The sequence below is a fragment of the Parasteatoda tepidariorum genome, chromosome 4 (genome assembly GCF_982258835.1).
Source record: "Parasteatoda tepidariorum strain Cologne lab strain chromosome 4, Ptep-v5.0, whole genome shotgun sequence".
Classification (NCBI taxonomy): Eukaryota; Metazoa; Arthropoda; class Arachnida; order Araneae; family Theridiidae; genus Parasteatoda; species Parasteatoda tepidariorum.
The window spans coordinates 89,880,315-89,904,242 of NC_141758.1; the positions used below are offsets into that span (position 1 = coordinate 89,880,315).

At 26.5% G+C, this 23,928-nt stretch overlaps 1 protein-coding gene across 1 annotated transcript; it reads right to left on the reverse strand.

Annotated features, from left to right (window-relative positions):
* Window positions 1–974: 974 nt before the first annotated feature.
* On the reverse strand, window positions 975–23,893 carry LOC107455332 (dnaJ homolog subfamily C member 17). The gene is made up of 10 exons (XM_087161596.1): window positions 23,583–23,893; window positions 20,084–20,153; window positions 19,227–19,285; window positions 18,177–18,264; window positions 8,618–8,688; window positions 8,142–8,226; window positions 7,105–7,154; window positions 4,744–4,821; window positions 4,566–4,640; window positions 975–1,498 (listed from the first exon to the last, which is right to left on the reverse strand). Exons 1-10 carry the CDS (start codon window positions 23,649–23,651, stop codon window positions 1,244–1,246), a joined length of 900 nt encoding a protein of 299 aa, XP_087017722.1. The 5' UTR covers window positions 23,652–23,893; the 3' UTR covers window positions 975–1,243.
* Window positions 23,894–23,928: the final 35 nt, after the last annotated feature.

Below are 23,928 nucleotides of genomic sequence, written 5' to 3' on the forward strand. Positions count from 1 at the left end.
ATAATAACTATATTTTAAAAGCTTAAATTAATTAAAAAAACAAATGTAAAAAATGTGTACTATAACAAGAAGAGCAAATAAGTTTTTTTTTTAAAAATATTCATTATTTTCTGAGAAAAGGTACAATTAAGTTGTCCATTTTAACATTATTTAGGATAAGACATCCAAATCCTTTAAATTGAACAAATATAATTAAGATATTCATACTTTCATATGCTTGTTGCTGTGGAATGGCCAATGAGCATTCCCTACCTTCCAGTTTAAAAAGAGTTAGTATAAAGTAGCAAAGAATATTTTTTTTTAAAAATCCAATCTATAATAATGAAATTTCAAATTTAGAAACCCTACTTCGAAGTGTCTAGAGTTTTTACATCTTTGGACAATTTCAAATTTAACAACAAAAATCTATAATCAAAATATGCTGAAAAGAAATGTAGTGTAAGATTTAGTTACAAGATTTGAGTCATTATAGAGAGAAAAACAATATTAAAATTAAATTTACTGCAATAATTTAAATTTAATAATAATTTAAACTATAATAGTTTAATTTCATTAGCACAATCATTTAATTTCAGTGTGCAAAACTGGTCAACTGTAAACCGTATGCTTATATTTTAATAAGAACAGATCGTAGCTGTTTTAATTAAACTCAGAAATAAATTGCTTATAAATTGGCATAAAACTAAATTTTTGCAGCTAGTAAAAGCCAAAAAAAGTTTTCTGTAGCCCTCTTCTGAAAAGGTTGAGCATTTCTACTGAATAGTGTTTTGTTTAAGAATTCCTCAACACTTGTAAAAATATCCAATTTTAACCACTTAATACTCTCAAATAAAAGAGAAAAAAGAAAATATAAATTAATAAATTTATTTACAAAATTGTAAGAAATCAATTTTTTTATGATTTAAGATCTCCTTATTAAATAATTACAAGTTTATATAGAGAACAGAAAGTTTCACAAATGAAAACAAAACAAATAACAAGGAAAAAAAACAGTTTAATATAGCAAACAAGTGAATATCTTTGTACATATAACAAGCTTGAAGTATTTACACTGACTCTAAATAAAGTATAAAATAGAAATCTGACAGTTTAGCATTTATTATTAATCTGTTGAAGAAGACTAAACAATAAGATTTGCCTTTATAATATATTAAGAGCTTCATTTTGAAAGAAACATTTTTGTATAAATGGTAAAAATGGAAAATTTAATACTAAACCTAAGCTAAATGCAAATTAAAATTTATTAATCATCTTCTTCCATCATTTGTTGAATAAGACGCTTTCTTTCTTCAGCTTGTCTCAGTTTCATTAAAACTATACTTTCATAATCTCTTGAAGTCAAAGGGCTAACACTGTTCTCTCCAAACTCAGGTGGTGGACCTCTGGTAGTAGATGGACTTTGGAACCGAGCATTATTTGGCAGTTGGGGCTGACCACTAAGCCATGATACAGTAAGAGGAATATCCGTATTTCCTTTCTCTAATTCAAAGGCTCTTTGCTAAAATTAAAAATGATAATCAAGTATAAACTTTTAAATTTGGTGGTTAAGAACAAATAGAATATTAGAGTTGAAAGCAAATAATACACTGCACATCAATGAAAGCACACCAATGCGTAAAAGTACATTTTCAAATAGTGTAACTAAACGGAATCAAGGACAATCGTTAACAGCTTTATGGATTTTTAATCTACACTATTTCTTTCACAATATTAAATATTGAAATAATTTTAAAGAGCAGAAACAAAAAAAATTAGTATATTTGGAGTCATACAATCCAAACAAGTTTATAATCTTAGACTATTTTGCATGAAGTAAATTTTAATTCTATTTCTAGAAAGAAAGAAAAAAATCTTTGCTGTTTCATAATATATTTAGTTGCTCTGCATAACAATTTTTTCCTAACTTGAAGACCTTGAATTTAAAAACCTGTACCAATGAGTAGAAAGCAATTTTTCCAAAAAATTTTTTAAAAAATTCCCTAACATAATATTAATACAAATCAATAAATATTAATGAAAAAAAACAATTTCAAATTTGTTTAAGAGAAGTTTAAAACAAAAAAACTCACACTCACAATTCAAAATGTATCCTTTAAGATAAGGTAAAAATTCCTCAGACTACTAGCGAAGTAAAACTAGACCTGATTTTGAATAATAATTTATATTTATTTATAAAATATAATCGCGTAATCATTAAAAAATAACACAGTGCAGTCTATTAGTATAAAAACTTACAACCACCATATATTTTTCTTCTTTTGTGGGATTTCATGGTAGCTGTTTTAAAACAAATTAAGAAAAACTTCCAAAACCTACTTAACAAGTAACACCAGGTCTTCTAAAATATGTGCATTATATACTTTCCGTTCTCTGAACTTTCTGGTTTCAAATTGCTTTTCAGATCTTAAAAAGAAAATTATAACCTTAGAAATCTAAATATGAATGCTAAGGCAGTGAAAGAAATTTTAAATGTTCAATTGTTTTTCGATTCAAATGCATTTGGTCATTAATCTTTAATGTACTAATAGAAATAGATTTTCAAAAATTAAATTCCAGTTTAACACGACTTATATTATTTTCCTGGTGTAATTGGGCTAAACATTCAAAATATTTATTAAAAAAACATTCATTCATTATTGTTCCTGGTACTATTATATAAAATATTTAAAAAAAAACATATCAATAAAAAAATATGTTTTTTAATCATAGAAATAAAATTACCCTTATTATTATTTCCCCTTATTTAATTTCCCATCTTACAAAACCATAATATTTTATAAAATAGTAATTTGCTGTGGTAGATGAACATAAATTTCTATAAAATTAATTTCAAGCTTAATACATTTTTTGGCCCCTAATATTATTATACTAACTATTTTAAGCTAAAATATTAACTAACCAGCACATTTTTAATTAATAAAAAAGTTTGAATAGAAGAATTAACGATAAATTTTTTTCCCTACAAAAAATAAATAAATCATTGAGGTACATGATTTACCACTCATTATATACATTGCAAGTGCAGTAATACAAATTAATCAGTAATTAGTAATGCACACTTAAAATTTAACGTATCTAAATTTCAATTAACTGAGAAAATTTTGCAAAACTAGCAATAATTACATACAAATATGCTCTGCAAAATTAAATATGAACTTATTTCCAAATACCATAATGATAAACACAACGACAAACTAATAATAATAGTAAGTCTCTTTGATAAAAGCTCAATGTATTTAGCCTTATCTATAAAGATTTCAATTTAGTTTTTTTTTTTTTTTTTTTTTTTTTTTTTAAAAATTTAGAATGATTAAATTCTTTCAATATGTTAATAGCATGCATGGATAAAAATGATATTAACATTGTAAAGCAACAGTGCAATAATTATAGCAACTATTATTTATTCATTTAATAGCTGTATTTCAAGGAATTAAATAATTGAACTTATGATTCAATAATTCTGAAAGAGAAAAAAATTTTAAAATAAGAAATAAAATTTAAATTGTTAAGATAGCATTTTATAAGTTTCATGAATTTTCACTAGATAACAGCACATTACAATAAAATACCATGTAAATTGTGTTCTTCACCAAAAATTCTTTCCTGAATAACTGAAAAATGTAGTTTATTATTTTATATTGCCATTTTCAATCAACTAAATTAACAATATCCCATTCAATCAATTGTAGATTTTGGAGAAAAAAAGTTTCTTAATTTACATAAATCACACATTTAGTAGGAGAAAAAAGAAAAGAAAAGAAAAAAAGCTGATAGGAAATAACAAACTTGATTATATATCTTAATCTTCAATATAAGTAATTAACTTTTCTCACTATTCTAAATAATCTCTTTTTTCAAAAATCAATTAACAAATCTGATCAAAATAAAAAATTGAATAGGATTTTAAAAAACAAGTTTGTGATGAAGTTGTAATAATAACAAAGTAAATAATTAGGTTTAAATTTTAATGCAAAAGTGTCAGGAACTAAACCTGGGGACGGAACCAATGTGCAAAGCACTTATGAAATAATTGAAAACATACCTGAATTTGAGCAGGAAAAAGAGTGTATATAGAAAGCATACACGTGTAGAATATTAAAGTTTTTATAAAAAAAAAATATCAACGCATGTTTTTTTTTTTTTTAAATTTCTGAATATGAATCTTGATGTGTAATTTTTAAATCAAATGAATACGAATCACAATGTGCGATTTCAAATCTTGTGAATGCAAGCAAAGTTTAAAGATGAAAGATAACAATTTTTCATTTTTAAAACCTGAATTTTTGATTTTTAGAACCATATTACAATGTAAATAAATAATGCATAAATATTTTATGCATTTCTACATGAAGTAAATAATCTATTTTAAAAGCTAATTAATTAATTTGGTAAAAAGTAAAAATGAACAATTCTAAACTTCTTTAAAACTTAAAGTTTATTTTGCTATTGAAGTTTTAAAACATAAACACACAAATCTTTTTCAAACAAATATATAAATAATATTTCTAAATGAAACTGAAAAGTCTTAGATATCACACTGAGTTCAAAACTGAAGTAATACTTACAGCTGCTTCAAGACTTGAAAATTCTAAAATAGCAGTGCAACGCTTTTTTGACGGGTAAACATTCACTTGACCATACTACATAAAAATAGATACAAAACAAATTAAAATGAAGAAAGTGACAAGATTTTAAACAGAAAAAGTTCTGTCAAAAAATTTAAATGAAATTATCCGCACTTACTTTTTCAAATATTTTCTCAAGATCTTCTTTATTATAGCCTCCATTAGATATTTCAGACTTAGCACTTTTCCATTTCACCTAAATTATTTTTGGAAAGTAATGTATATATTTAGATATAATAATACATTTAGTGTTGAGAAAAAACACACATAAAATATGTAAATTTTGTAATTACTGCAAAATAAAAAAATTCATAGGATTTATATGTAAACAAAAAAGTGGACCTTGAAACTAATAAGTAGTAAAAATGTGTACATCATATAAATGTCATCATTTTTTTACCATTTTAGCAAAATCTTCAGTACAGGCAGGCATATACTATATATAGATATACATATCCGATAGCAAAAACCCTAGAACGGGGCAGAGGTTGATGTTTATTATCACAACATCTGTAGAATATTTTATACTTAAGACTTTTTAAAAAATGAACAGGGGGGGGGATTGCCAGCAGAAAAAATTAAAAACATGTAAAAATTAAAGATCAAACAAAAAAGAAAAGATTTTATCTATATTTTATAAAAAAACAGCTTTTTTTATAATTAGGTACCAAAAAAAAGCCACTTGTTCATTATTCTGGTTATAGTTCTATTTTTATGAAAAGTACCTGCGATGATATTGCAATGATTTTCCTTTAAAACAAAAAAAAAACTAAATTGGTATAAATCAGAAAAGCATAAATTACATTCTGTTAACTTATTTTTTTAAAATAAAAATAATAAATTATTTAAACATATATTATCAACTACAAGTTCATCCTTTTTTGCTGATTTCTTCATTGGGTTTAGCATTGTCATTTCTTTTTTTCTTTTCTTTTTTTTCCTTTCAGGCAAGAATAAAGTAGTATGTATAATTAAATTGAATTTAAAAATAAAAATTAAATTTTGTACATACTTTCATTATATTTTATATTTGCAAATTGTGGTCAATATATGTTAAATTAAGCTAACTTTTTACAATAATAATCTCTGGACTGTGTTAAAGTTAGAGACAAATTAAAATTTTTGAAAAATTTTAAAAAATTTAAAAAAAACAATATAGGACAAGATGCCATGACCATGTCTGTCCAGACATTTTGTGAAAGGTCCGTTTTTGTAAAATTGTGAAAAAATTACTTGTAATTTGTGAATATAAAATAAACATTAAGTCACATTCTTTCAACCAGGGTCCGCTTTTGTGAATTTGTGCAAATAGGGTTCGTTATTGCAAAAAAACTTTTTAAAGGAGTTTTTAAATTGTAAAGACATACAAGATTATGCTCAACACTGTAAAATTACAATTAAAAAAATTTAATTTTCAAAAATAAACAGCAATTACAGCTACTAAATTAGTGATGCAACATACAAATATTTGGTATTTAGCCTATACTGCAGAATATTCATTTCGGACAAATAAAGGAAGAAGCGTCTGTCAAAGACAAGATTTAGTTCGTTTACATTTGTCATTCTTTCCACCCCCCTTCCTGGGAAGGGTTTATTCAATTAACAGAACAGTAATGGAGATAAATTTGTGAAGGGTCCGTTTTTATGAAAAGATATTTTGTGAAGGGCCGTTAACGGACCCAAATTTCTTCTAAACAGACCCCTGATGACAAAAATAAAAAATATGCTCATTAAGAACATGCTGACACTAATTTTAATATGTTTGCAACTACATTTATTCAAAATTTTAATCCTTTCATTTGCATAACAAACTATGTATGTAAGTTTAATTACATTAAAAAAAAACTTCTAAAACACTAAAGTTACAGGACAAGACACCATTAAATATTGGTATTCCTACATGAACTTTAAAGAGTATGCTTATGGCAAGCACATCAAGGATAATTTTAAAATATATCTCATAACTTTATATGCTTCAACGAAATTCCTTAATCCTTCTTGAACTAAAGAGTCATTTATTAAATATTCATGCATATATACTGTCCAAATACTTCGAGATGAAAAAGAGGATGTTATTAAGTGTTGGCATGTTTGCCAGATGAGTACACACAAACTTAAACAATGGGAAATAAATTTGTTTAAACCTACAAAATAAATATAGCATTCCTTTTAATATATTTTTTAAGTTTGTATCAGGAAAATTTGTTTCTAAATGGCACAGGCAACTTTGAACAAAAAATTTCTGATATTGAAAATCTAACATAAGTTTTTTAATGAAAAATTTATGATGCATGTATAAAATACAATGCAGCATAAGAGTTCCAAAATAGGCAATTTAGAAAATATATAAATTAAATAGTTGCAGTTGATACCTCGAAAGATAAGATGTAAAATATTAAAATTCTGAAAATATGTTTATATAAGAAATTATGTAAAATGAAATATTGCAATGTTATTGAAGATAATAAATAAATTGAACCTTTAATCTTGGTTGTTGGTCTTCATTCGTTGGCTGTTCTTTGTCAACACCTAGACAGACAAAATTCATAGCCTTTAAAATTTATAATCATATTTAACAATTTAAAACAATAAACGCTTAAATAAACCTTTTTATTTTTGAAATTGTTTTCAGTTAATGTATTTCATATACAAGGGTGAAATTTTAAGTCAGTTTATAAGAATAAAATAAAAATTTGGATTTCGTTTTCCTGCCCTAAGACATTAACGATCTATGAATGCTTAGTAATTTGGCAATTTTTTTAATGAGCTTAACTTATTGTTATTTTAATACTGAATGTAGTTTTGCATTAGATTTTTAAAAAATGTATAGAGCAAAAATGGTTTATGTTATGAAAGATCAAGGCAATTTGATACCTATATATATATACATATATATACCTATTTTTGATACCTATTATTTTGTTTTCCTGCCCAAAGACATTATCAATCTATGAATGCTTAATAATTTGGCAATTTTTTTGATGAGCTTGACTTATTGTTATTCTAATAGTGAATGTAGTTTTGCATTAGATTTTTTAAAAATGTATAGAGCAAAAATGGTTTATGTTATGAAAGATCAAGGCAATTTGATACCTATATATATATATATATATATATATATATATTTGATACCTATATATATACCTATATTTGATACCTATTATTTTGTTTTCCTGCCCAAAGACATTATCAATCTATGAATGCTTAGTAATTTGGCAATTTTTTTTAATGAGCTTAACTTATTGTTATTCTAATACTGAATGTAATTTTGCATTAGATTTTTAAAAAATGTATATAGCAAAAATGGTTTATGTTATGAAAGGTCAAGGCAATTCGATACCTATAAATTTATAAACAAAAACCTGTCTATTTATATATATATATATATATATATATATATATATATATATATATATATATATATATATATATATATATATATATATATATATATAATTATAATTGCTCTATAATAATATGCTAAATATGACATGAAAAACATTGTAAATAACATACTCAAATTCTCATTTATAATTTGTTGGCGAAGAAGTTCCATCTCCTTTTCAACTATGCTCGATCCCTCCTTTCGCAATCTTTCAATCTAAAAATAAATATATCATTTAATAACATCATTTATAAACATTTAATATATTTAAATCACATCTATAAATAAATAAACTATAAGAGTTTAATGAGTATATGAACAGTATAAATGAAGTACATAGTATAACAGTGTAAATTTTAAAAGAATTCTCTGGAACTAGATAATATTTCCTGAAAAAAATAATGAAAATAATACAAATATCTTGAAAGAAGTTACATACATACGCAAAAATATTTCTAAAAAAATTAATAATTTTTTTAATTATTAGTAGAAAATTATAACTACTTTAATAAAAAAGTTTCTTTTTTTAATTTTTTGAAATATTTTAATTTTAAAAAAAAACATTGCAACTGTGCTTAGTTTAGTATGTTTAGTTCTTTATGCTTACTTCTTTTTTAAGTTTCTCTGCAGATTTAAGCTCATCAAACTCTTGGGCAGCTTTTTCTCTGGCTTCTAAATCTGTTTGAACACACAATAATGAGATATTAATAAATATATATTATAAATATGAGATATCAGGGTTGGCAAATTTTTGCCGCAGGTGAAAAAAACTATTGTAAATACCGGTAAAAACCGTCCTGTCAAAAACCTATATTTTCCAAGATGAGAGGACAAAAACACATTTTTGATACAAAATTATTCCTAAAATTGAAATATATACTATAAATATAAATAATTACAAAAAAATTAGCAAAATTATTATTCCATAATTAAATCATAATGCAATAATATATCATTTTAATTTAAAACATTGTTGATTGGAAAATTTGTGATTATTCTCTTTCTTCAAGTGAAATGAACTTATTTGAAATTAATATAACTATAATTTAAAGCATAAAATATCTATCAACATGTGTAGTTAATTATTGTACAAATAATAACTGTTTATAATAAATAATAATAATATTATACAAATAATATTTATTTATTTGTAAAAAAACATTTACTTAAGGATTCTAAAATGAAAGGAGGTCAAAAACCTTCTATCTTTTAAAAATTATAACCCTTATATTAATTATTAATATGTTAAAAATAATTTTTTCATGTAATGTATCAAAATTATTATACCTTATGATTAATTTAAATTTGTTTCAAGTATTTTGTAATAATATTTAATCAGCAATTTAGATAATGTGGTTTTTGCCAGTTTTTACCAGTTTTTGCCACTGTCCTGGCAAAAAAACCTTTTTGCCGGCAAAAACTCCAACCCTGTGAGATATTAATAACAAAGGTAATTGCAATTACATAATTGTTAAGTGAACCAAATAATAAAGCTATTATAATACTTTATTATTGGGATTCTACAAATTCTATTCTATTATTCTACAAAAAGAAATCAATGAGTTATTTCTTTAACAATTCATACGTTGCATACTTTTAAATTAACTTCCAGCTAAACAACAGAGCGATCTGAAAAGCACAAGAAGTTTCAAGAATAGCATTTTTTTCATACAGGTAAAAAAAAAAAAATTCACGGAAAAACAAAGTTATTTCCTTTAATTTCTAAAAGAAATAGAACGAATAACCATTTTTTTTTTAATTTTGACAATATTTCTAAAAAAAATGAACTTTTTACCAAAAAAGACGCTTTATTTTTTATTTACTTTATTTATCAAAGGTGGATGATGAGAAGAAAATATCAAATTGCAGTTTAGAGTTTAGGTCAATATAATTTTGCTCTCCCTCCACATTTACGCATTATCATTGCCAATCACCATGTGTCTTATCTCACGTAGGATCTGCTATTACACATCTGGGTCAAATGTCACATTATGGACAATAAAATATACCTCCAAATTAAGATATATATAATAATAAATTAAAAATCCCTGTTACTCTATTATGAATAAAGCATCATTTTTCCAGAACAAACCCTCCCTTACCTAACCAGACATGGGCACATTAATTTTTATCTAAGAAAATTCTTTTAAAAATTCTTTATTTGAATAAAGCAAAACATAGTTAATAAAGCAGATATAATAGCAAAATAATGGACTTGCTATAGTTTTAGGTTTATAAACAAGAACCTCCATTAGTGTCAGAAAATTAGTGTTTCAAGTGTGTGAAAGGTTGTTTATAGAACTGAAAATATATTTCCATCATTTATTCTTTATTCTCATTGTTTTGCTTTACTCATATCGTACTGCATTCAGGAGAACTCTTCCAAATATCAGTCTTGTGTGGTGGGAAATACTATGGTTACGAGAGTAAGTCACTTCGTAAAGGGGTGTGAGGTGAATAGTTTTGTCATGATCATGGCATAAGTCTATGTGAGAATATTTGCTTTGCGGCCAGTCCACTCTTTTGTCACTTTAATGCACCTCCGTTAGAAATATGCTCTCTCGTTACCATAACAACAAACAACACATACTTTTAGTCTGGAGTAGTTCTCTTCAAAGCTGAACAGTAGGTAGCACAAAATATATCTTCATTTGCATATACTTTTTAATTTTTCAAGCATAAAATTTACAAAAGTGTGTTTTTTATGCACCATGCAATAGAACAAGGTAAAAAATACATTTTCTTGTGGGAGGGAAAAAGAAAATTGCAAAACAAACCTTTCTTTATGCCTTTTAACCAATTGCATTGTTGTAAGTTCTTTATCGTATGATTATACTGTACATTGTAAAAACTATTTTTTAAAAAGACTTAATACGACTAAATGTCTTACATGTAGATATTAAAAAATTTTCTGGCATTTACTTCTGGGATATACAGTCGAACCCCGCTATAGTGAACCGTCTGCGCACTCAGTAATGTGTCCACTATAACCGATAGTTCACTATATCCAAATTTTTTGAAGAATATTTTTTGCATAAGGCAGTTGAATGATTGAAAATTGGCTTTGCAATTTTCCATAAGTTATTTAAAAAATTATTAACTAATTAACAGATAATAAAGCAAAAATTATGGAAAAAGTAATTACGTCGCTAAATATTAGTTTTATTTTCCCCTTTTATGAAAAAATTTGTGATTTTTGATCGAACACAATTTGATTTTAAATTGAGTTCATCAATTTTCTTATCTACAATGTGCAAAGAATGCAAGATTTTTACATTTTGAACAAGATTTTGAATCATCTTAACAAAGCATCTTCTACGTTTTCTCTTTCAGCTCCACGCAGTTTTTTCGATGAAACCATGTTTTTGTCGTATGCCGCAAGAATTGCACTTCGATTTTTCCAAATGTTTGAAACTGTAGATTTTGACAAGGAAAATTCCTTACACAGTGTCAATTGATTGGTTCCATCATCAATACGCTTTACAATTTTAACTTTGTCCTCTATCGAAAACGCTTTTCTCTTTAGAGAATTTGCCATTTTCACTGCTTTTGAAATAAAAATCTTGTCTGAAATAGATAATGTAAGAATATGAAGAGAGCAGCTGTAGAATGAGTTAAATTGTTGCCCTTCTTGATTGTTAAGGGGTGATTTGTAAAGAATATGGTTTGAACAGATAAGAAAATTCCAAAAATTCAGCAGGTGGCCAAGTTAACTAGTTGTAGAGCAAGCTTGGGGAAAAGAGATAAAGCGAGGCTTGGCAGGGAGGGAGGAGTATAAGATAAATGATCTGTTTGACATTTATTACAGTATAGTTAAAAGTGATAAGCATAAAGGAGAGTAATATGACACATTTTATAGGAATGCATTCATTTTCAGTCCCAACACCTACAAGTTTAAAGATGAAGGACTGAAAAAGATAGTTAAAGAAATGAAATTTAAGTCCACTATAACCGAGTTTCCAAGTTCTAAGCTGTTCACTATAAGCGTTAAAAATAACATTATTTAAATAGGAATACGGACGGGACCGCTAAAAAAGTTCACTATATCCCAGGTTCACTATAGCGGGGTTCGACTGTATTTCATATTATCCATTGAAGTTGGAAACTTTCATTAGTAAATCATTCATAAAATTTATAATCGTTCATATATTATTGCTTGATTGGAAAGACAAAATTTGTAAAATGTCTTAGTTCAACGAAGAACAAAGACATTTTTATCCCTACAAAAATTAATGAGATTGGAGTTAAAATATAAATAAATTGAAAATGCATCACTAAGTTCTGATAAGCCAAAATATTAACCCTTTACATGCCAATGCTCCAAAAATGTAACATAGACTTAGAGTTTACATTTAATGAGCAATTAAAGTCTGAATATTATTTTTCATAGATTTAAAATTTACGTTATGAAATATTTTTTGCATTTAGTTTGGTTCTTTTACCACAATTATTTGATTATTTATGAATCTTAAAAATTTGATTTAGTTCTTACATTTTTAGCCTACTAGTAATATAATTTACAAAAAAATCCAATTTTTATAATACGACTACTAAAATACTTTCAAGCTTTTAAAATGATATTATAACCCTCAGTTAGGCATTAAATTCAAAATATTAGTTAAAAACCATAAGTTCCATTTTTTAAACATTAGCATTTTAAGAGCTCTAAGATTTCAAGTTATACTTTGAATTATGTAATGTGCATTTTCTTCAATTGGTATTATGACACTTATTCAAAATAAATAATGAAGTTTGAATAAAAAGGGGATGAAAGTGTTTAGGTTCCCTTAACTTGAATTTGCAGATGGACGATGAAAGAAAGATAGTGGCAAAATACTTTAGAAAGTAATGCACTCTTTTATGCTTAGCGTTTTTCTCTTTTCTTAAGATTCCAACTATTAAAAGGAAATTCTTTCTAATAAAATGATGTCCTATATAGGGTGTTACACTTTTTTGTGTCTTTTGACAGTGAATCTTAACTCTATCAGAGTTAAGATTAAACATTCAAGGGATTTTTCAATGTCTTCACAATAATGGTCTTGGATAAATTGTTACTATTCATAGTTTACCCTTTCTGATTCCTAAACTTTATTTTAATTTTACTTCTGTGATAAATTCCTAGATACCGAGTGAGTTAAATAATTGTGTGCACCCTTTTTTTTATTTGTCTCATTTTTAAATTTTGCTTGATCTTAGCATCACGACTAAGAGATGCATAGCAAAACAAGAAACAATGGCCTTCTTAAAATCATATTCTGATTCAGATTTTTTTATTCTTCCCTTTTTTATAACCGGAGATGAACAGACGACCCAATATTGGGCTTACGACTAATAATGTTCAACTCCGTAGCCTTGTAATTTTGATCCAAACCCAGAAGACAAGGAAACTCCTAGATCAGCACCCCCATAGGTATGATTTGTTATGGGAACATGGGGGACTTTGTGACTAGACAGATTTAACATGCCTCAGTCATCGTTTACTACACAGGGAGTCTCCAGCCGGCGATGATCAAAGACACGACCTCTTGGGCATGGGCCCATTGCCCTACCAACAATATCCCGGCCTCTGATTCAGATTTGGAAGATCTAGATATATACCAGCTAGAGCCTGATGAAATAGGAGATTCAAATAATTAGAAAAACATAAATTAAAATGACTTAGACCCTGTTATTCTATGCTAGTAGAAAATTGTTTTTAAAAGTATTGGAGAAGATGAAGTGGAAAATCAAATATTAGAGTCAAGTGCAACTGTAAAAGTGAAATTTGATGAGTCAACAAAATTAAAATAGTTTAAAACAATTTTGTAAAAACATCATGAATGCATATTGAGCTTCTCTTGACATAAAACTATTCCTGGAGAAAATGTAGAATATCTCATCAATATATTATCATTTTTAAAAAAATATTTAAACTACTAATATATTTTCCAAAATGATATTGGACAATTTCTTGAACTTCTTAGTAGATACCATCTTGTTCCAATTGAAGATATGTACTGGAATGCTGCTGAAGCAATTATGACCACTGTCAGTTAAAAACGCTCCTGCCAAGTGCTAATGTTCCAAAAATTGAACATTGTTAAAACAAAAATTACCACTCAATTGTTTTAATTTTATGGTCTTTATATGCATTTTAGCAAGAATTCACCAAATTTCAAGTAAATTATTTTACACTTCTTCATTTGATATTCAAGCAGTTAAAAACAAGCTTTATATAGATCTTTTTTCGTGATTGGGTCAATGCAAAATGCAGAGTATCTTCTTTATATCCTAAGACTTGTAACCAAGTTTTTAAAATTCCAATAGAATTTTTCTTATTTCGCTTCTTGCACTTTTTTTTTTAAGTCACATGCTATGAGTGCTAAAGAGCTGAATTTAATAAAATATATATTATACTTCAACTTGAACATCTTATCACACAAAAAATTACCTAAGCAATTTTCTTTTTAAAAGATTTTCATTTTTCATTAATTAAGTAAAAAAATTTCAATATACATTCATAATGAATTTTAACTTGTTCCTCTTTCTTTTTAACTTGTTTCTGCTTTTTTACCTTTTCTAAGTCTTTCCTCTATATCTTCATTATTATATCATATAATATATTTCACCAGGTTCTCTGAATTCAAATAGCATAAGGCTCTTTATTTTTCTTTTATCACATGCTACCACTACTAAAGATTTGAATTTAATATACATAATACTTCAATTTGATTATCTTATCATTAAAAACATAACTGAAGCATTTTTTCGTCAAAAATTCTTTATTTTTCGATTAACTAAAAAAACATATATATTCATATTAACTACATAGTCATATTTAATTTCGACTTGTCCCTTTGTGCATTGTTCTCATTCTTTATTAAACTGTTCCTTTTTTTTTATCTCCACTGATATTTCACCAATTTCTGTAAATATATAGGCTGCAAAGCTGTTGTGCTTGTTGAAACAGTGTATAAACTTGTTAACTGTGAAAGTTTTGCCAAGTAGTCTAATCGAGTCTTGAGAAGTTTTGTTTTGATCTGTTTCTCCATATTCCAGGACATTGCTCGAAGATTATTTGAATATACAAACTGAATCTGTTAAGTCCAATAATATGTGACAGTGTAAAAATGTGTTATTGGATGAGCTGAGTATTCAGCAACAGTAGTTGCCTACGACAATCTTATCAAAATCTAATAAATCACTAAAACTGTAATTTTGGAAATATTTTTTATTTATTCACTGAAATATCACAAACTAAAGAAATTAAGTTAAATATAAGTAATTAAATTAATTTTCTTTGCTCTCACACATAGTTTTTTTCCCCTCCATTTTAATAATGTGCTGTTATAATTCAGCTATACTCAGACTTTTAAAATAAAAAACTATTTATATCACACACTTGTAGATAGTTGACCATTTTATGGCAAAAACAAAAATTTATTAAGTTGGAAAAAATAGTTTTTCTGGATTTGTTGATGAAACATAAAAGTTGTAATTTTCGTCATTCCATTAATCCTTTCATTATTACTGAATAGTTTATCGATTATCATGGCTTCCAACTCTTCAAAAAGGAATAGCATGTTATATCATCTATTTAAAAAAATACAATACAGAAGTGGAAAAGCTTTTTAAAGAAATGCAAATCAATAAAATTAACTTCAAAAATCCAGGAACTCAGCTAACAATTCAGATTTAGAAGCTGCTTTGTACAAATGGACTATTCTAAGAAGTAGAAAAGAACCAGTATCTGACAGGCAATAATGCAAGTGAATTGTTGAATAAAATATAATTATCAGAGTTTTTAGGATAAAAATAGACTGAAACACAATGCATATCTATACTGAAGACTTGAATTATTCATGTTATCACCACTATCAACTTTTTCTTTTATTATGTAAACTACCATACTATGCATGTTTCTTTCATTAACTTTACAACCATTCAAACATTTTCTTCTGAATCACAAGACTTCAATTAATAAATGTATTTCTATGTCATTTGTTTCTCATAAATAAAGGTCAAAGTTCTTTCTCATATTAAACTATACAGACTAGTGCAAAGAAGCGTGACATTTCTCTACCATAGCAAATCCTTATGTAAACAGCTTTATTAATAAGTTGAATTCTGACAAATAATTTTTAGCAATTAAATACTACTTAATATATTCATAGTTTTAATGTATTCAATCCACACTCAATTTTTGCTTCTAATTCTTCACGGAACATCCTCCATTTCAATTATATTTTTCCAACCAATCATTTTATGTGTCTCACAAACATGTTGAAAACTTTAAATGAATGTTATAGCTATAAACTATAAAATAGAATAATTATCTACAAGTTGGCAATAGGTATTATCAGTGTTCTCCCTAAGCATTTTTAAAAGAACACCTGCCCTTTGATCCCTGTAAATGCGTTCTACTTGCCTTTTATGTAATAAAAAAAAGTCACTATCACTTTAAGTCTTTTTTATTTATTTTTTTCAGGAAAACATTGTTTTCTTCACAACCTGTGTTAAACAAAAGTCCATTTCTGATTTGTTTCAAATGATTATTTAACTTCAATTTTTAATTTCATTCCTTCATTTTAGTTAGATTTTTCTTATGTTGTCTGATTTTATAGCTAAAATTTGCATGAGAGAGATATTTATATCTCTCTTGGTCTCGATTTTGGTCGCAGAGATATTGACATCTTTTACTTGGGAGGAGGTTACATTAATGAATTTTTTAGTGATTTTAAGTTTTACCATTTAATTTATTCTAATAAATACCTTTCTATTTAGAAATACCCTTTTAAATGTTTATTTTCTCATAATTTTCAGTTTAAAATGCAAAAAAAAAAAAAAAAGGTTTGAAGTTGTTTATCAATTAATCTCTTTCTTTAGATTACTTTTCTTAGGGAAATTTATACACAGAGATTGTCTTCCAGCTCGACTTAAATTATTTTCAAAAACTTCAACTTTTTTTGTTAATGAGTGATAATTACTTCATAACATATACACATAAAACATTATAAAAAGTTAACTTAAAAATTGAAGATCAAATTCAGTTATTACATAATATTACATATCTTTATAAATTTTAAGTAAGTGCCCTTTCAAAACTCAAAGAGCCCTTTTCTGCAATTAAGCATCCTGCCCTTTTTATTCCTAGGGAGAACTTTGTACTATTAATATATTTTTTACAATCGCTGTTATTGTTGGTATTTTCAAGCTAAGAAAAATTTCACTTAAATTTTTTGAGAATATAAGGACTGCAAAAGTGTTATAGTACAAAGCTTAAAAGAGGTAAAAATAAAACTGTTGTATAATGATGGAATATTGCAAAAATCCTAAAATAAAACATTGGAAACAAAGAGTAATCTTAATTTTTAATATTTTGTTTTGATGTGAGTTTAGTATTCAACATCATGTAGAATTCACCAATTGTTAAAGATCAGTTAGATCAATATTATAAGCTAACTGTATAGCCAATATCTTTTCCAAATTTTTCCAATTCAAAACTTCCGTATGCATATTTCTTAACTTATGTTTTACAAAATTTTCTCGACCTTATTGAATATTAAAATTAGGAAAAAAATTTCAAATGGTGCATTTTCTCTATGCTTCTATCAAAAGCACTTGTAAACCAAAACTAGCATAAGAAGTTTAAAACTTCAAGCCTAATTTAATGTGTAATAAACTTCATTGTATTTTACTTTTTCAAAATTAGCAGCATATGATGACATATTTTTATTATCATAATTTTATTTTTCATAGAAAAATTTGTAAAGTATTATTAAACTTTTGTTTCTAACATGGTTACTTTAACAAAAACGTAAAAGTTTTTAATGTTAAAAAAAACTAAAAAATTGCAATCAAGAGGGTGCAATTAGATCACTTTTATCTGTAATCAAACACGTCTTCAAATAGAGCACTTCATACCGCGAAAGAACTTTCATAGTAATGCCCTACTACATAAAACAACATCTTGGACCAGCAAGTGAACTTAAATACATAGTAAGTTCATAATCTAAAAATTCAAAAATAAACATAAATTATAACATAAGAAAGAAAAAGTTTTCTACTGATGAAATCAAGAATGTAAATAAAAATTAGTTAAGCCATATTTTCAAAACACAGTAAATAATTTTTCATAGGTATGGAGCAAATTATTAAAACTTTCACAAAGAAGAAAAAAAGATTACCTTCTTTAAGTTTTTTGCGCTTGCTGTCAAGTTCTCTGTGTCGAATCTGGGCTGCTTTTCTTGCCTTTAAGACTTTATCATAAGCAGCCTATTTAGAATAAAAGAATTTAATATATTAAATATATATGTATGTGCATATATATATATATAATGAATATTGCTACACTTTCTTTCCCTTTTATATAACTATCTTAAAGTCAATGTAACATCTTACAATAATTTTGAAAAATAAAACTTTTTATCTTTTTGAACTTTTGTGTCATTTCATGCTAGACACAGCATTCTATGTAATCAATGACAAATGATATATTTAAAAACCAACATAAATCAAATTATACAAATTTCATAAATTAAGTTGAATAAAGTATGGCACTATCTTGAATAACAAAATAAGTTTCTTTTCATAAAATATCCATTATGCTTAAGCCTTACCTATGAAAAAATAGATATTGACTGATGTTGAATTTGAAGAAGAGCCTCAGAGCTCATAAAAATCTTGATAGGCTAAATTAAGCCTTACCTATTGAAATACAGAGCTATAAGCAAAAGCAGAGAGCTCATAGAACTTTACTATACTCAATATCCATTATTCTAAACAACAGTAATATTAATTTGAAACGAATATTTTTAATAAGACTTTTTTTTTTCCTTTGAAGCATACCTATTTTTTTTTTTTAAATACACTTTTAATACTTTATTTAATATGGCAACAAACATCAAACACTTCTTAATGTTACATTAGATTAAAATTATTTTTTTTAAGAATTGATCAGATAAAGATAAATTCAACAAACTTTTTTTAAGTCAAATAACTGGTTGACTGTATTTTAGTATAGAACATAAGAATTTTAGAATCTAATTCATCATAAAAATAAAAAAAATCGAACATTGTTAGGATAAATTAGCTAGTCTAGTTCTACTATCAAACATCATTAGATGCATTTATGCTATCAAATATTAAATTCCTTGGATAAATAAAAGGATTGAAAATTTCCTTGAATGAATGAATGAATAAAATGAAACATAAACAGGAAAATAAATTATTCTTACCCTTGCAGACTTGTCTGTAAGTACTTGTAATGCCTTAGAGAGTTGTTGAAAAAGTTCAGCTACAAAAATAAATAATAAAATTACTTTTTGACAACAATTGGTGAATGAGTCAAAGTGAAAACCCTGAAAATTTTAAGTGCAGAAAAATCGATATTAAGATTTTATTTTATTTACCATATAATGCATATTTCATATTTAATCATATCATGTTTCGTATTTAACACAATTTTTTTGAATAAAATTTCTACCTACAAATGAAGAATATCACACCTTTATAGTAATTAATTTAAGAAAAAACTTAGTTCTCACAATCTCAATGTTGGATTTTCGAGATCCTGTGAATATGAATAGTGATATTGGATTTTAAAAACATGTGAATACAAACCACAATATTGCTCTTTGAAAACATGTGAATACAAATTACGACATTGGATTTTAAATTCACGTGAATACAAATAGCAAAATTGATTTTAAAAATGCATAAATACAAAACACAACAGCGTATTTTTAAACCAGGTGAATACAAATTGCGATGAACAATTCTTTAATCATGTGAATACGAATCACAATGTGTAACTTTTAAATCAGGTAAACACGAAAATCAATTCTTTGTATTCAAACCATGTAAATAAAAATGCGATTTTAGCAGATTCCGGTCAGTTCCAAATATTCAAGATGGCGAAAATCAGCGAAACCAGAAGAATCGAATTGGATTTCTGCCCATAGAACCATGATTTTTATTATGCAACCGTAAGACCGTAATCTCGACCATAAAATCACAATGATAGCAGATAAATTGTAACAGTCGGTGCTGCTGAATCAATACAAAAAATTCACTGTAGTAACAAAATACATACCTGCTTTAGGATTATCAGGATTTTTATCAGGGTGACAGGCTAATGCTTTTTTTCTATAAGCACTTTTTATCTGAAATCAAATAAAATGTATAAGTTAACATAAGTCTCTTTACTTTTATAATTAAAAAAATATCTGAAAGAAAGAATTCATAAAATGTTAAACTATAGTTCATTACAATAAATTTAAAACACAAATACTTCGAAATTGCTTAAAATAGAAGTAAAAATTCTTAGAAATTGCTTAAGTTATGGACAATATTACTAATTAAAACAAATTTGTGGGAAAAAATGTGAATAAAGATGAGAATGAGAATCATGTTAAAATAATCCCTTTAATTGTTGGTCAGAGAACTAAAGTATTTCTAAATTAATGCCCGATAAAATTCTGCCACAGGGGGAAGTTAAAAATTTTAATTCCCTTTTCTGCAAACATTTTCGAAAGATTTTTTTTTTTCTTCTTCTTTTTCTTAAGAGTTATTCCATGCGGAGTTTCAATTGTTCTTTTGACAGTTCTCTATGACACATTTACAAAAAAATCCTGATGTTTTATTATACAATTTATTACAGGTGAATTTCGAATCACTTATTTGATTATTTACTTAGATTATTTTTAATGTCAAGATTTAAAAGTTATTTTCGACTTTTCGGCAGTTATTGCTAGTGCTACCGATTACCACAGGGTTAAAATCCCGATTATTTCTAAGCTGATATTATTTCTAACAAATAAAATTTGAATTAGACATTTAAATAAACAATTTTTGACAAGCTCAATATACACTGATATAAATCATGCAGTGTTTCCATTGCATTTTTGGTAGTTATTATATTGATTTTCACCTGATATTTAAATATTCTGATATATTTTAGACAATATGGGAAGTTCCACCCTGCATTTTAGAATTTATTTTCTTTTTTATATTGCTATTGGTTTTCACATAGCTTTTAAAATTTGATACATTTAATACAATATTATTTACTACAACAGCGGAAACGAGCCACGCATTTGAGTAACCCCTTTTTTTAATAGTCTGATTCGCAAGATTCCTTTGTTGATCTTCTTTCAGTATTAAGTAACTAACGCGGATTTCACGATTTTTAATTTTTTTTAAGGGATGATGATTTACAAAATATCGCTCATAATCGGAAATAAAAAAATATTACATTCCTCAATTAAAAAGCTACAAATATTTTCTTTTTTTTGTAAACATAGCACTTTTGTTACTTTAAATTAGTAACACATATATTAGTTATATTAAAAGTAACTTGCAGAAAGATAACAGTGCTAAAGAGTTTTGTTGCAGAACACAGAGCTCATTCTAGGCAGGGTAAACAGGGCGCAGCACCCTGCTGCCCTTTTAGTCAAAAGAATCCACCCTATTGCCCCTGAAGTAAATTAGTGCCCTGATGTAATAGACTCCATACCCTTTTTGCCCTTTCTTTCCTCAACCCTTCTTTATTTTCCCCCTAAACTCTACAATGGATTTCTTAAACTTTTGCTATTTTCAACTCTTTTTATTTAGTTTGTCATTGCTGTCAATACCTAGATTTATATGGGAAAGGAAAAATAGCCATCACACCCCCTTGTTGCACTTGTCTTTGAAAGTTTGCAGTTACTTCCACTATCATTATATCATAATTATTATTAATAATTTTAATTATCAAATCATAACTACAGACATTTAAAAACATACATTTATTATTTTATTTATATATGCATGCATTTTAAATAAATTACTAAGCTAATTAGCTCATTAACTCAATATACCTATATGTTAATTTATAATCAAAATTATAAATTAATATGATTGCTTTGCTACTTTTAGTAAAGTAAAAAAAAAAATTCTTTTACTAATTGACAATGTTTTTTAATAGAACGTGTAAAGCCCATCGAAAGAAATTATTGCCTTTTTAGAATAATAATGCCCTTTTTTTAAACTTTTGCACCTTGCCCTTTTTTTCTGCCTAGAATGAGCTCTGCAGAACAGAAAGCTAACAAAACAAATAAGTAGATTAAAATGCATTCATAATATTCATGTGAGGCTCTTACTTAATGAGCTTCTTTTTTTTTTACGATCTCTGAAAGAGATCTATAACCTAATGTTGCAGTCAGATTGCACTAGAGACAATGATATCAATAGCTTATTTTTAGAGTTGAAAGTTAAATTAGAAAAAAAAAAATTATTTTAGAAAAAAACTAGGCATCTCAAACAAAGAAACATCTTATCTTTTCAAGTTAACTAATTTTTATGATGTAAAATTAAATACAAATTTAAACAAAAAACATATATTGCTTAATTATTTAGAAAAGTTCAATTATTCATTATTGATAAATTTGTTTCTACACATAATTATATCCATTCACTTCGAAATGTCAGTAAGGTTCTTTTTTACTGACGCGAAATTTTATGCATTGATCAGATTCTTATAACGCCAACACAAGTGCCATTTCCACACCAACAAAATTAAACTAAATTTAAACTGAAATTTAAAATTGTCAGCGAAAAATCATGTATCTTTGATAATAAATCCTCTATTATTATTAACAATTTCATTTCTTAAATTTAAGGGGAGATTTCCGTATCGTGATCTGGGGCAGAATAATCGCAAAGTCTTTGCAACTTCCGGGCAGCGGCCCGAGAGAAACCAAAAAAACATCACAGAAGGGGACCAACTCGAATTGTATAACTAGTAGCCATCCCCGAGAAAACATCTACATGTTTTTGTTTTTTCTTAAATTTGCAAGTTTAAAATCCATTTGACACCTTGGAGATTGTAGTTGGCGCAACAGATCAAGATACGGAAACACTCCCAAATTTAAGATGAAGGGCACTAGGGGATATTTCCATATCGCAATCTGTCTCGTCAACTACAACCAATGCCAAATAGATTTTACACTTGCAAATACTTATTTTTTAAAAAAAACATGTAGATGTATACCCGGAGGTGCTACGAGTTATACCTTTCGAGTTGGTCCCTTTCTGTGATGTTATTTTTAGTTTCTCATAGGCCACTAAGTTTTCAACTGGGAAGTAAGTTTCCAACACTTGGCGATCATTCTGCCACAGATCACGATACGGAAATCTTCCCGGGCACAACCCTGTCACAATAAAATTTAAGTGTAAACTGAAAAAGAAAATAGTAAAAATTTACATTAACGAGCCCCTCTTATTTGGCGATTGTTCTGCCCTAAAAAAAAGAAAATGACTGAGAAGTGAGATTTTTAAAATGACCAAGTATCCCCATCAAAATGGCAATTGTAATAAAAAGAAAGTGAACGATTTTATATGTAATTAAAGCTCCAGGTTAGACTGCCTAATTCAAAGGAGACCGTATTCTACACTGTACACAAAAAAAAATTATTTTATTGATACACACTTTTAAAACCAATAAAAGAGTAACAATTCATTCTTAAAAGTATGAAAATAATCGCTTAAATTATCATACGTATAATATTCATTAAAAACAGCCTAGTGGCAAATATACTATAATAAATGCTTACTTCTTTTTCTTCGGCAGTTGAACTTATATTCAATAAATCATAAAGATCCAGTTTCATTAATTCCTCCATGTTTAAACAGATGCGAAGTTTTAATCGAATTTACAAAGAAACCAAATATGTTTTTATTCTAAAAAAAAATTTTATTTTACACGGCTAGAATTATTTCGCCTTTTTATAATTTATTGCATTAGGAACATTTCCTGCTTTTAATTTCTGCCCGTTAATATTCTGCCCAATAACTATAACTGAATGCAGATTTTAGCTTACATATAATATTTTTAACTGTTCATAATCGAACATGGTGTATTAGTGACAAACTGTTTTAGGATGAAATTCAGTGTAAATT